This window comes from Eublepharis macularius, chromosome 3 (assembly GCF_028583425.1).
Source record: "Eublepharis macularius isolate TG4126 chromosome 3, MPM_Emac_v1.0, whole genome shotgun sequence".
Lineage (NCBI taxonomy): Eukaryota > Metazoa > Chordata > Lepidosauria > Squamata > Eublepharidae > Eublepharis > Eublepharis macularius.
The window spans coordinates 97,604,816-97,619,323 of NC_072792.1; the positions used below are offsets into that span (position 1 = coordinate 97,604,816).

Sequence of the window (14,508 nt, forward strand, 5' to 3'; positions counted from 1 at the left end):
AACAGACTAACAACCATGCCTGTAATGCAATGGGATGTGAGTAGAATGGTAGCTAGGTATGGAACTTGTGTTACATTTCCTGCATATTGAAAGGCATGATTAGTAAAATATGAGTCCGTCTATGCTATACACACACACAAACCCACAAACCCACAAATCCAGTGGAAACCACAGAAGTTGGGCTAGATCACATAAATGGGAAAATCACAAAAATGCTCATTTAAATATCATTGTTGCCCACAACGATTCTTTCAGTGTATGAACAGAATCCATTGAACTCATTGCAGCTTACTTTAGAGGAAACACTGTATTTGAATTTAAGTTTTTGACTGTGAATTAACAGAATCCAGAGACTATTTCATGAAGATCTGGTTTAAATGATTGTATATCATTTTCGTTAGTAAAGTAGAAGCAGCATTTTGTGGGGGTGGGGGGGTTAACCTGGAATTTTCACTTAGGACTTCAAAAGGACTGTTGCCTAGCATGTAAAAACACAAATTAACTTCCTCATTCTTGGCATCTAAATCTCATAGGCTTAAAACAGATAACACATTTATTTGTCTGGAACTATTTACATTATATTGTTTAATATTTAACTTGTTTTGAAAGTTACAGTGACCTAGTATTTTCCCCTCCGCCCCACAGATGCTGTGAATTATTCTTCCATCCTTCTCAATTCATGTTATGTTAATTTTTTAAGCAGATCTGGGATTTACTTTGTCCTTTGCACCAATATTTTCATGAACAGTGCACTTAATATCATTGTGGAGTGGTATTTGACTTTTGTATTTTGCCTCCCAGTCATCAACAATGTATTGGTGATAAGGATCGTTGGAGTGCTCTTGTCTCTTTGATTTCACAGTGCTCACTAAGATGGCCACAACAATAAAGGAAAAGATGCCAATCATCACCATGAGATACAGAATGACATAATCAAGGTTTTCAGCCTCAAGTCTTCTTTGCAATTCCTTTTGTTCATTTGTGGTATTTTTACGCCAATTATTCATATAGTTGAGGAATACATCCTTGAAAGTTTTTTCCAGTGACCGGGTAAAATTCTGCAGTGCATCCATATTTTCAGTGAACTCTCTAAAAACAAACAAGACAGATTAGTTATCTGTGGCTATTTCCATAAGGGCAATTTCCTCTGCCCTGGTTCCCTCCCAAGGAAACGGTTATTTTGACCCTGGAAGTCATTGGAAAAAATTGGTTTACCCATTTAAAACTTTCTACAGACACAAATCTCCTGTTATGCTTTCTCCTCAATGAACTCCAATCCCCTGAAGTCCCTCTCTTCACACTTCCTTTCGCTTTAAAGTTTGAGGTTCATCAAAAGTATAAAGGGGGTCATTCTGGCCCCCAAAAGACTTGGCTTGAAAATGAAAGTACTTTGCATAATTATATTTGGGGGTTCCAGTGACCCCATCAAATACTGAAAAATGATTTTAGGACTGTTTCCATGTATAAATAGATGGACCAACACCTATTATCTCCATTTTATAGGAAGGTGGAGCAAACAGTGAAAACTAAAATTTCTCTCCATAATTTATATCCATAGATATTTGTTGTGCAAAAATATCACACTTTTGGCTTTGGAGTTTTACACTACTTTTGGAATCGGGGGTTGCAATGACCCCCCAAGGAAACCAATGTTTGCAACCTGAATTGTTGTGTATATAGTAGGAGCAGGTAAAAGCCCTGTGTTTGAGCTCTCTTAAAGCTTCCCTTATGTCCATATCCACATGGAAAAAATCACTTTGAACTGTATCACAATTTTGGAAAATGGGGAGAAAGAAGAGTAAAATACCTCTCATTGAAAATATCAAATCCTCACAGAAATGTAATGGGGTAAAATTGACTCCACCACTTTTAAAGCACAAGACACCGTTTATTTTAAAGAAAGCAATCATTTTAAGTCTTATAATAGGGAAACTGCTACCATGTGTGACTTGCCCACCACTTCCACCATGTGTGAGTTGGCAACATGGTGGCAACAGTGGGCAAGTCGCACATGGTGACCCCAATTCTAAATTTTACACTTCTTTGTCCTGTATTGCTGAAGAAAGTTATTCTTGCTTTTTTTTTTCTTTGTAGCTAATGCTATGATTGAGAGAACTATCAGGTTTCCATTTTGGGGGTTGTAAGTTGGGGACTTTTGACCCCAATTCCAAAGTAGCGTAATAACACCGATTACACTTCCTTGGGAGAGTGTGGTTCATTGAGGCCTAGTCCACCTCCTCTCATCCCCCTTCCATCACCTTCCACAGTTTCCCCTCTTTTGCTCTGATGTCTCCAGAACCTACTTTGATTTGACATTTCTTAAAACATCAGAATCAAAGCAGGTTAACCATATTTGGAGAGGAAGCTATAGATTTCCAATCCTGGCTTCCCACATCAGGTGTTATTTTCTCTCATTCTCTCATGCCCACCATTACCTCCCCTCCCCCACTAGTAGACATCTCCCAGAATTTTATTTATTTATTATTAATTTATTTATTTATTATTAATTTATTTATATAGTCTGCCTTTCTCATTGAAACTCAAGGCAAATTACACAGTGCAAGTGAAAGACAATATAATCAACAGCTAAGACAATCACTGAGCAAAATACAATAATGAACAACAGGACTTTCAGTGAGCAGATAAAAGAGGGTATGGCAGCAGAAAATGTGCAAACAAGAATAAAGACGAGCACAGAGATGAAATGTTTCTGAAACAAAGCATAACTAATTAACATGGCATGTTTAGCAGACAGTACCAAATGGCATAGTCTATAGTCTCTCTCCCTACCAAGGCATTTCTCTGAACTATTTCTTATGACACAGCCCTATCATATGGGTAGAAAACCCTCCTGAATAATTTAGTCTTGCATAGTTTGCCTAAAGCCAGGAGGATGGGAGTTTTCCTGACCACTTCAGACAGCCCATTCCATAATGCAGGGGCTACCACAGAGAAAGCACATGTATGGGCAGTTGTTGATTTAGCCCAACTGCAGGGTAGTATCTACAAAAGGCCCTGCCCAGATGAGTGAAGCTGCTGTGGTAGAACATAAGGGGAGAGGGTGGTTGCACAGATATGAAGGGCCAAGGCCATGAAGAGCTTTGAATGTGATAGACATGACCTTGAATTGAGACCAGTAACTGATGGGCAACCAATGAAATGACTGCAGAATGGAAGTGACCTTGAATTGAGAGTGATATGCATGCTCCATCTAGCTTCTGAGAATAAAATGTGTGGCAGGGTTAATAGTTCTATCACTACAACACTATAGCAATATACTTACTATCAATCATTTTAAAAAGCTAGCAAAAAAATGGAGGGAGCGGGGGGGAGGAATGACAGCATGGAGGAATAGGGAAGAATTCAAAAATCTTCAGCATTATTAATAATTTTAAAATTGATGCATCTTTAATTGGTCCAGCATGGTAGTTAAGAGCATGGACTCTGAGGTGGTAGCATTTGTTTAGTTATCACATTTTTACCCTTCCCTTCTTCTTAGGAGCTTGGTCTGATTGAAACACATAGTCCCTCCCCTCTTAATCTTGCAATAAGTCTACAAAGAGAGATAGGGACTAACTCAAGGTCACAAAGTCAGCTTGGTGGCACAAATTAGCACAGTATTTTGAATTTAACTCTGTCCTCACACCATCAAACTACACCATTAGGAATCAATCGGCACATTTTGTTGGGAATCCCTAGTTAGATTGCCCAACCATATAAACCTTATGGTCAGAAAAAGTGCAGATCACATGACCAAACTGATATCATGATATCAGAGGTTTGTATCATGGACTGAAGGGATCCTGGCAGAGTGAAATGCATCCTTTAAAAGCAGCCATAGGAGAGAGGAAGTTGTACTGGGGCTAGTGTGTTGGGGAAGATTGGGTAACTTTCTCTCCACCCTATCTCCAATAATTGAAACATACACAAATACTAGGCCTGGGGCTACCAGGGCAAATAGCAGCTCCAGGAGAGGGCCTGCCTTTAACTAGAACAACAACATAGACTGGAAAGGTTCACCTGCTTCCCAAGTTCTGCGACCACCCAAGCCATCCAACTACCTACCCCCAGCTACTTTTTAAAGGTAAATTGTGCTGAGGAATCATTCATATAACTTGCTTTCAAAAGCTTAATAATTCCATTTATTAATAATTTGAAGGGCATTGCAAAACAAAATAACATTCTTCTAAGTCCACTGAAGTCAATGGGCTTAAAATGGTGTAGCTCTACATAGGATGGCAGTGATACATTCTGATTTCACATCTCAAAATGTTGCTCATTTTTATAATCATCATTCTATCTACCAATTTGTTTTACATCAAGATAAACATTGGTTTAGGAAATAGAGAAAACTTACCTATGCTGGGCTTCTGTATAAAGAAGTTGACAGCAACAAAGAATATGCAAGAACACTGTTAAGATACTCTCAGACAGAACATGGAAATCATCAGCTAGAAGAAATTTTTACCTTGCACTTCTGAATAATAGCCTGGTACTGATCTATCTTTAAAGTAAATGAATTCTTAAATCTAATCTTACTGGGCAGTTAAACATTGGCTGACTCCCAACAAGTAACCTTGATGCTTGGCAAGTTGGCACCATACATTTTAGACTTGTAAGTTATTATAATATAAAATTGAACAGGAACAGTCACTTTTTTTTACATTTGTTATTCTGCTTCAGAGCTATTTTCCCCAGTTAAGTTCTTATGATAGTGTGATTTAAAATTTAAATTATTTCCTAGTATAGCTTTAGTGGGAGTAAAATAAAGTTGGAGATACTAATGGCAGGAATAAAAAAAATTCAGTACAGTCATTTTGTTGGCATTTAAAGCTTCCAATCCCTAGTCAGTCCCATGACACCCTTATCACATGTATGTATTATGTGCAAAAAAAGACTCCATGCACCAAGTTTATTAAATACAATTCTTATAACAAGCTGAGATTCATTTATTTTAGAAACAACATGCAGACTCTTGGAGGAGCTTGTAAGAGGTGCTCAGAGATTACATGTATACAGATGATTTACAAGCTTTGCACTGTTTACTTTTGGACTACTCTCACTGAGCACTTCACAGCAAGTGTCTTGAACACTATTGATATACTTGGCAAACAGGAGTCTTCTTTGTACATAAGATACATGCTGTATGTATCAGGATTCCAGCGCATCCACTGGGAACCTTAGAAAGAGATCCTAAAACAATCAATTTAGAATATTACTCACATCTGTTCAAAGTTTTCTTAGGGTTGCCCTGCCATGGTTTGAAGCTGGAACCTAGCTTAGTGAGTTACCATGGATTGTCTATGCTTGGATGATAGGCACAGAAAAAATGGGGTGAGTAAATGTCAGCCTTTGTCAGTACTAAGACCTCAGCCCTTCACCCATGTCAGAGCAGTATCTTCTACTTGCTGAACTGTAGGCCTTAGCTTGTAGTGCAAACCACTTACCTCAGGGACTATAAACTGGAGAACACACTAACCAGGTCGAAATGGAAGAATCATCATCCATGGCCTTCACAATCCCAATAATCTTCACACATTCTGTTCCTGCTCTGGAAAAACAACCCAATTACAAAGTGGTACAGACTCACTGGAAAGACTCCGAGTAATGAAGGATCCATCCAAGGCCTAAAGTCAATGGTTATTTTAAGCTAACATATTACCAATGAAACTATTTTGCTTGCTTTTCTATGAGATTTCTCTAGTGTCAAAAAGCCCATAATGGTTTCCCAGTAGTCAGAATGTTGTATATATACCTACAGAAAAAGGAAAGACCTGCTTTAAAGATCATTGCCATTTTATAGGCATCTTTAATGATTGCCAGAGTGACACAGCTGGCCAGAACTACATTCTGTAAAAAAAAGTCTCAACATTTATGTTGTCTCCAATAAATTCGGAGACTTTCACAATCACCATTTCTTTGTTGCTGTTTTTTCTCATGGATAAGACAGAGGTAAGGTAATAAGAAGCAGTAGAAGCAATAGCTGCATCTGTTGCACAAGGCTGCTTTTTGGCTGTACCCCTGAGCAAAAAAAAAAAAAAAACAGGAAGGAAGGAAGGAAGAGCTGGTGCTGTGATGCCACAAATGATGGCATCAGTGACGACAACAAGTATTCATGTTCCGATTCCTGACTCATTTTGGCATGGTGCAGACTAAAAAAAACCCCAGCAGTATGCCAACCAAACGTGACAGGTGCAAATGGCCACATACAAGCCAATCCATGCCTTTCGGCTTGACTTCAGGGAAAGTAAGGAGTTATGTCCTCAGTGCAGGAGGGGCTAGTATCTTTTTTTAAAATGAAAAGTAGCCTGATGAGCCTTCAGTTTTCAGCAGGGGATCAGGCAGTGGGAGATGTTTATAAGTCTGTTTTTGCACCCAGCATTGCTCTAACGGCCATTTTTCCTTACAGGGAACAGATGCCTGTTTGAAAGGGTAAGCCGGCATCCACAGCCTTGAAGTAGAAAAGTGTATTGGGAGGCTGGATTTTTAAACAGAAAAACGCTTGGTGGAAATTGGGTTAACTCTTCTCCTTTCCCATCCTCCCAGGATGTTTTTCCTTAAAAGAAAGAATTCTGGAATTTTATTACATGTGTTTATATGTAATGCATGGTTTTGTATAGCAGTTTTGCACAACAGAAGGAAGTAGAAAGGCCTTTCTTCCTCGTAAGAAGTATAAGAATAAGGGAGGGTCAGTCATGGAACTCTGATGGAAAGTTTAACAGAAGGCAGGAAAATGGGATTTTCTCTATAACTAGGAGAAAGCAAAATAACACAGAGATGCTCTGCCAGAGTGACACAATTGGCCAGAACTACATTCTGTAAAAAAAAAAAAGTCATCAACATTTACATTGCCTCTGATAAATTCTGAGAATTTCCCAACCACCATTTGTTTGCCTTGAAAGCCCCTTGCTGGTTACACCATAAATCAGTTGTGACTTGACAGCACATATATATCCAAAACACCTCAGACCATTCACAAACACAAAAGGGGCAAGGGGAGCAAGCATTTATCTGTCATATCAACCTATCCAGAGTACTACATTTTATGAGCACATAAGTTTCCACCCTCTTTACTAGCAGTAGGTCTCAGAAGACTGGCTCATGTTTGAAGCCACATTGAAGGGGGAAAGGCAAAATTGTCCTGTCATTGAACAATTATATTATCAGCTTTTTGACCATGTATCTGAATTAGGGCTGTAAGATTAATATAAGCTTAATACAAAGGGTTGCAAACAAGCCTGGGGAAAAAAATGTCCTGTCCTTTAATTTTTATGTTTTAAATTTTATTTATAGTTTCATTTTATTTATTTATTTTTATTTTTCATTATTTATAGTCTGTCTTTCTCACTGATACTCAAGGTGGTTTGCACAGTGTAAGTCAATACAATCAGCAGCAGGGGCATTCAACAAACAATGCAATAGGTATACAAATGCAAATCCGCAGAGGTCTGAAACCAAGCAGAAATCTGATACATAAGCAATGGTGAAGCAGAGCATAAGCAAGCCTACTTAAGCCAGCAGGCTTATACGTACAACAACAGACTGTACATAGTAGTATAGTCTACTTAGCCTATTAGTTTGTGGTAATGGAGAGCTAGCCATTATTCCTGTGTTAAATGGACAGGATCTTTTTCTCCAGGCCTATTTAGCCACCCTACTAGTAGCTTAATTAGATCTTCAACTAATTAATAATTAGATGCCAGTTTTGATTAAGGCAAATTTTAATTAATGGAGCAGCAAATTAAGAGCATGTTCAACTTTACTAAAAACAAAAAAAAGAGTGTAACAAAGGATGAAAAGGGAAAGATGGTTTTTTTCTCACAGTGAGAGGAAGAAGACTTGAGGGAAGGTTGAGTCTAGCAGCTGCGGTAGCAGCTCCTGTAAGAAGGGATGATTGTGTTCCTGGAAGCCAGAGTCACCTCCTCCTTTGCCACTGCTTCCTGCCTCCTTCTCTTGCTATGATGCCTCCCCAGCCCCACCCTCTCAGAAGCTCAGGTGACGGAAGGAGAAGCAGCGCTGGCAAGCCAAAGCCTCCTGCCTTCTGGAGAAGGGCTGTGAGGCGCATGTGTGCATAGGGATGTCACTGCTGGTTGGCAGCCTCACCAGCCCTCCTTCAGGTGGGTCTGGCTGAGGGGGAAGCAGCTCCCACCATCTCCTGTGCTGCTCGTCCTTTTGCACTCACAGCTGCCCTCTGTCCCCAGCCCAGTGCAGGTCTCTTGGGGGTGTAGATACAGCAAGCAGCCCTCCCCGGTAATCTCAAAGAGGAGAAGGAGACTTGAGTGCCCTGAGCTCGGAGCTCTGTGGGAAGAGATGGTTGAGTCCAGCAGCAGTAGTGGGAGCAGCCTCAGCAGCTCGTTCTACCACTACTAGCCACTATCAGCTTTGGGCTCAGCAGCTCGTTCTGCCATTACTAGCCACTATCAGCTTTAGGCTCAGCAGCTCGTTCTACCACTACTAGCCACTATCAGCTTTAGGCTCAGCAGCTCATTCTGCCACTACTAGCCACTATCAGCTTTGGGCTCAGCAGCTGGTTCTACCACTACTAGCCACTATCAGCTTTAGGCTCAGCAGCTCATTCTGCCACTACTAGCCACTATCAGCTTTAGGCTCAGCAGCTCGTTCTGCCATTACTAGCCACTATCAGCTTTAGGCTCAGCAGCTCGTTCTACCACTACTAGCCACTATCAGCTTTGGGCTCAGCAGCTCGTTCTGCCATTACTAGCCACTATCAGCTTTAGGCTCAGCAGCTCGTTCTGCCACTACTAGCCACTATCAGCTTTGGGCTCAGCAGCTCGTTCTGCCATTACTAGCCACTATCAGCTTTAGGCTCAGCAGCTCATTCTGCCACTACTAGCCACTATCAGCTTTAGGCTCAGCAGCTCATTCTGCCACTACTAGCCACTATCAGCTTTAGGCTCAGCAGCTCGTTCTGCCACTACTAGCCACTATCAGCTTTGGGCTCAGCAGCTCGTTCTACCACTACTAGCCACTATCAGCTTTGGGCTCAGCAGCTCGTTCTGCCATTACTAGCCACTATCAGCTTTAGGCTCAGCAGCTCGTTCTGCCACTACTAGCCACTATCAGCTTTAGGCTCAGCAGCTCGTTCTGCCACTACTAGCCACTATCAGCTTTGGGCTCAGCAGCTCGTTCTGCCATTACTAGCCACTATCAGCTTTAGGCTCAGCAGCTCATTCTGCCACTACTAGCCACTATCAGCTTTAGGCTCAGCAGCTCATTCTGCCACTACTAGCCACTATCAGCTTTAGGCTCAGCAGCTCGTTCTGCCACTACTAGCCACTATCAGCTTTGGGCTCAGCAGCTCGTTCTGCCACTACTAGCCACTATCAGCTTTGGGCTCAGCAGCTCGTTCTGCCATTACTAGCCACTATCAGCTTTGGGCTCAGCAGCTCGTTCTGCCATTACTAGCCACTATCAGCTTTAGGCTCAGCAGCTCGTTCTACCACTACTAGCCACTATCAGCTTTGGGCTCAGCAGCTCGTTCTGCCATTACTAGCCACTATCAGCTTTGGGCTCAGCAGCTCGTTCTACCACTACTAGCCACTATCAGCTTTAGGCTCAGCAGCTCGTTCTGCCACTACTAGCCACTATCAGCTTTAGGCTCAGCAGCTCATTCTGCCACTACTAGCCACTATCAGCTTTAGGCTCAGCAGCTCGTTCTGCCACTACTAGCCACTATCAGCTTTGGGCTCAGCAGCTCGTTCTACCACTACTAGCCACTATCAGCTTTGGGCTCAGCAGCTCGTTCTGCCATTACTAGCCACTATCAGCTTTAGGCTCAGCAGCTCGTTCTGCCACTACTAGCCACTATCAGCTTTGGGCTCAGCAGCTCGTTCTGCCATTACTAGCCACTATCAGCTTTAGGCTCAGCAGCTCGTTCTACCACTACTAGCCACTATCAGCTTTGGGCTCAGCAGCTCGTTCTGCCACTACTAGCCACTATCAGCTTTGGGCTCAGCAGCTCGTTCTACCACTACTAGCCACTATCAGCTTTGGGCTCAGCAGCTCGTTCTGCCATTACTAGCCACTATCAGCTTTAGGCTCAGCAGCTTGTTCTGCCACTACTAGCCACTATCAGCTTTGGGCTCAGCAGCTCGTTCTGCCATTACTAGCCACTATCAGCTTTAGGCTCAGCAGCTCATTCTGCCACTACTAGCCACTATCAGCTTTAGGCTCAGCAGCTCATTCTGCCACTACTAGCCACTATCAGCTTTAGGCTCAGCAGCTCGTTCTACCACTACTAGCCACTATCAGCTTTGGGCTCAGCAGCTCGTTCTGCCATTACTAGCCACTATCAGCTTTAGGCTCAGCAGCTCATTCTGCCACTACTAGCCACTATCAGCTTTGGGCTCAGCAGCTCGTTCTGCCATTACTAGCCACTATCAGCTTTAGGCTCAGCAGCTCGTTCTGCCACTACTAGCCACTATCAGCTTTAGGCTCAGCAGCTCGTTCTGCCACTACTAGCCACTATCAGCTTTGGGCTCAGCAGCTCGTTCTGCCATTACTAGCCACTATCAGCTTTAGGCTCAGCAGCTCATTCTGCCACTACTAGCCACTATCAGCTTTAGGCTCAGCAGCTCATTCTGCCACTACTAGCCACTATCAGCTTTAGGCTCAGCAGCTCGTTCTGCCACTACTAGCCACTATCAGCTTTGGGCTCAGCAGCTCGTTCTGCCACTACTAGCCACTATCAGCTTTGGGCTCAGCAGCTCGTTCTGCCATTACTAGCCACTATCAGCTTTGGGCTCAGCAGCTCGTTCTGCCATTACTAGCCACTATCAGCTTTAGGCTCAGCAGCTCGTTCTACCACTACTAGCCACTATCAGCTTTGGGCTCAGCAGCTCGTTCTGCCATTACTAGCCACTATCAGCTTTGGGCTCAGCAGCTCGTTCTACCACTACTAGCCACTATCAGCTTTAGGCTCAGCAGCTCGTTCTGCCACTACTAGCCACTATCAGCTTTAGGCTCAGCAGCTCATTCTGCCACTACTAGCCACTATCAGCTTTAGGCTCAGCAGCTCGTTCTGCCACTACTAGCCACTATCAGCTTTGGGCTCAGCAGCTCGTTCTACCACTACTAGCCACTATCAGCTTTGGGCTCAGCAGCTCGTTCTGCCATTACTAGCCACTATCAGCTTTAGGCTCAGCAGCTCGTTCTGCCACTACTAGCCACTATCAGCTTTGGGCTCAGCAGCTCGTTCTGCCATTACTAGCCACTATCAGCTTTAGGCTCAGCAGCTCGTTCTACCACTACTAGCCACTATCAGCTTTGGGCTCAGCAGCTCGTTCTGCCACTACTAGCCACTATCAGCTTTGGGCTCAGCAGCTCGTTCTACCACTACTAGCCACTATCAGCTTTGGGCTCAGCAGCTCGTTCTGCCATTACTAGCCACTATCAGCTTTAGGCTCAGCAGCTTGTTCTGCCACTACTAGCCACTATCAGCTTTGGGCTCAGCAGCTCGTTCTGCCATTACTAGCCACTATCAGCTTTAGGCTCAGCAGCTCATTCTGCCACTACTAGCCACTATCAGCTTTAGGCTCAGCAGCTCATTCTGCCACTACTAGCCACTATCAGCTTTAGGCTCAGCAGCTCGTTCTACCACTTCTAGCCACTATCAGCTTTGGGCTCAGCAGCTCGTTCTGCCATTACTAGCCACTATCAGCTTTAGGCTCAGCAGCTCATTCTGCCACTACTAGCCACTATCAGCTTTGGGCTCAGCAGCTCGTTCTGCCATTACTAGCCACTATCAGCTTTAGGCTCAGCAGCTCGTTCTACCACTACTAGCCACTATCAGCTTTGGGCTCAGCAGCTCGTTCTGCCATTACTAGCCACTATCAGCTTTGGGCTCAGCAGCTCGTTCTACCACTACTAGCCACTATCAGCTTTAGGCTCAGCAGCTCGTTCTACCACTACTAGCCACTATCAGCTTTGGGCTCAGCAGCTCGTTCTGCCATTACTAGCCACTATCAGCTTTGGGCTCAGCAGCTCGTTCTGCCACTACTAGCCACTATCAGCTTTGGGCTCAGCAGCTCGTTCTGCCATTACTAGCCACTATCAGCTTTGGGCTCAGCAGCTCGTTCTACCACTACTAGCCACTATCAGCTTTGGGCTCAGCAGCTCGTTCTGCCATTACTAGCCACTATCAGCTTTGGGCTCAGCAGCTCGTTCTACCACTACTAGCCACTATCAGCTTTGGGCTCAGCAGCTCGTTCTGCCACTACTAGCCACTATCAGCTTTGGGCTCAGCAGCTCGTTCTACCACTACTAGCCACTATCAGCTTTGGGCTCAGCAGCTCGTTCTACCACTACTAGCCACTATCAGCTTTGGGCTCAGCAGCTCGTTCTGCCATTACTAGCCACTATCAGCTTTAGGCTCAGCAGCTCGTTCTGCCACTACTAGCCACTATCAGCTTTGGGCTCAGCAGCTCGTTCTGCCATTACTAGCCACTATCAGCTTTAGGCTCAGCAGCTCGTTCTACCACTACTAGCCACTATCAGCTTTGGGCTCAGCAGCTCGTTCTGCCATTACTAGCCACTATCAGCTTTAGGCTCAGCAGCTCGTTCTGCCACTACTAGCCACTATCAGCTTTGGGCTCAGCAGCTCGTTCTGCCATTACTAGCCACTATCAGCTTTAGGCTCAGCAGCTCGTTCTACCACTACTAGCCACTATCAGCTTTGGGCTCAGCAGCTCGTTCTGCCATTACTAGCCACTATCAGCTTTAGGCTCAGCAGCTCGTTCTACCACTACTAGCCACTATCAGCTTTGGGCTCAGCAGCTCGTTCTGCCATTACTAGCCACTATCAGCTTTAGGCTCAGCAGCTCGTTCTGCCACTACTAGCCACTATCAGCTTTGGGCTCAGCAGCTCGTTCTGCCACTAGTAGCCACTATCAGCTCTCTTTGGGCTCCCCTCACTGACTTTTCCCCTCCCATCCTTCTGGTCCTGCTGCTGCTGCTCTGACATGCAAAAATCTTCTCTGCTCGGGTTTTCCTCCAGGAGCTCGGGAGTGGGAATCCAACTTGTGCTGGGCTTCTCGTGTAGTTTAGCTCTACATTTGCCACTTTTAAAGAGTTGCTGAGGCAGGACCTTTTTATCGCCAATGCTAATTCTTCCTCCGGAAGGCTTGGATGGGATTCCAACACTACTTACATTTTATGGGTTTTTTAGAAGCGGCTTATGTGTCAGACAATAGTAAATTGTGGGATGCTTCCTTGGCAAACTGAGAAAGTAATGTTTTAGTGTTAATATCAAAAATTACTGCTAGTTTATGTTATTGCAGCCAAGCCAATTCATAGAACTAGACTATGCAGTTATACCTTATACACCTTATACATGACCAATAAGCTGAAACCTATTCCATAGACAAAAAGGAAGAGCCTTAATGACTCTCCGGGGGGGGGGGGGGGAGCAGGCGTGCGCACGGGCAGGCAGGCAGGTGCATGGGCAGGTGTGGGTGGGTGGGCGTGCATGTGACGTCTTCCTTGATGGTTGCCCATCTAAGTACTAACCCTGCTTAGCTTCCAAGATCTGACAATACTGAACTATACCATGCCTTCTTCCCTCCCCCTAATGACTACTAGTCAGAATTAAATGGTTTTTTAACTCCATATAAACACGTAATGCATACTGTTCAAGTACGTGCAGATTACTAGTTGTTTAATTTTTGATCAGTTCAGACTGAGCAAGCAACAACTGAGTTCTGTGATTATAACCAACACATATCATGCCAAAGACTTTGCGCAGCTCCAACATTGTCTTTCTATGCACTACTGTCCTAAATCAATATAGGGTTTAGCATGGCTTCTTCTGATCATACAGGAAAAGAAACTGGACTGAGAATATCATGGTGCTGATACAACTTCATAAGGCTTTAAAAGGTGTTATTAATTTGTACTTCAACAAAGTTGAAGGATCAGTGGCCGAAAGGTACTATAAAATGTATTCATGGTTTTTTATTTGTTTCTGACTCAGGCAAAAGATTTCCTAAGGGCAAATTACAACTTTTATGCAAATATGCTACAACCATGTCTTTTTAAAAATGAAAAGCAGCCTGATGAGCCTTCAGTTTTTATCTGGAGATCAGGCAGTGTGTGTGTGGGGTGTGTGTGTGTGTGTGTTTGTAACCTTTTCCCTTCCAGCCTTTTTTGCACCAAGCATTGCTCTACTAGCTGTTTTTCCCTACAGGAAACAGATACCTGTTGGAGCTGAAAAGAGTATTGGGATGTTGGAGTTTTAAGCAGAAAAGTGATTGGTGAAAAACGAGTTAACTCTTCCTCTTTCCCATCCTCCTGGGGTGTTTTTCTTCACAAGAAAGAATCCTGGAGTTTCATTACATGTGTTTATACATAATGTATGCTTTTGTATAGCAGTTTTGCACAATAGAAGGAAACAGAAGGGGCGTTCTTCCTCTTAAGATGTGTAAGAATAAGGAAGGGTCTAAGTATTTAAAACCTACAGTCAGCAAAGGAACTCTGATGAAAATTTTAATG

At 43.6% G+C, this 14,508-nt stretch overlaps 1 protein-coding gene across 1 annotated transcript; it reads right to left on the reverse strand.

Moving 5' to 3' along the window:
* Positions 1-630: 630 nt before the first annotated feature.
* KCNE2 (potassium voltage-gated channel subfamily E regulatory subunit 2) lies at positions 631-1,073 on the reverse strand. Its single transcript, XM_054975150.1, has one exon. It carries the CDS (start codon positions 1,071-1,073, stop codon positions 696-698), a length of 378 nt encoding a protein of 125 aa, XP_054831125.1. The 3' UTR covers positions 631-695.
* Positions 1,074-14,508: the final 13,435 nt, after the last annotated feature.

Bases quoted from the DNA above. Each gene is read 5' to 3' on its own strand.
- KCNE2 (XM_054975150.1), bottom strand. From the start codon at position 1,073: ATGGATGCACTGCAGAATTTTACCCGGTCACTGGAAAAAACTTTCAAG.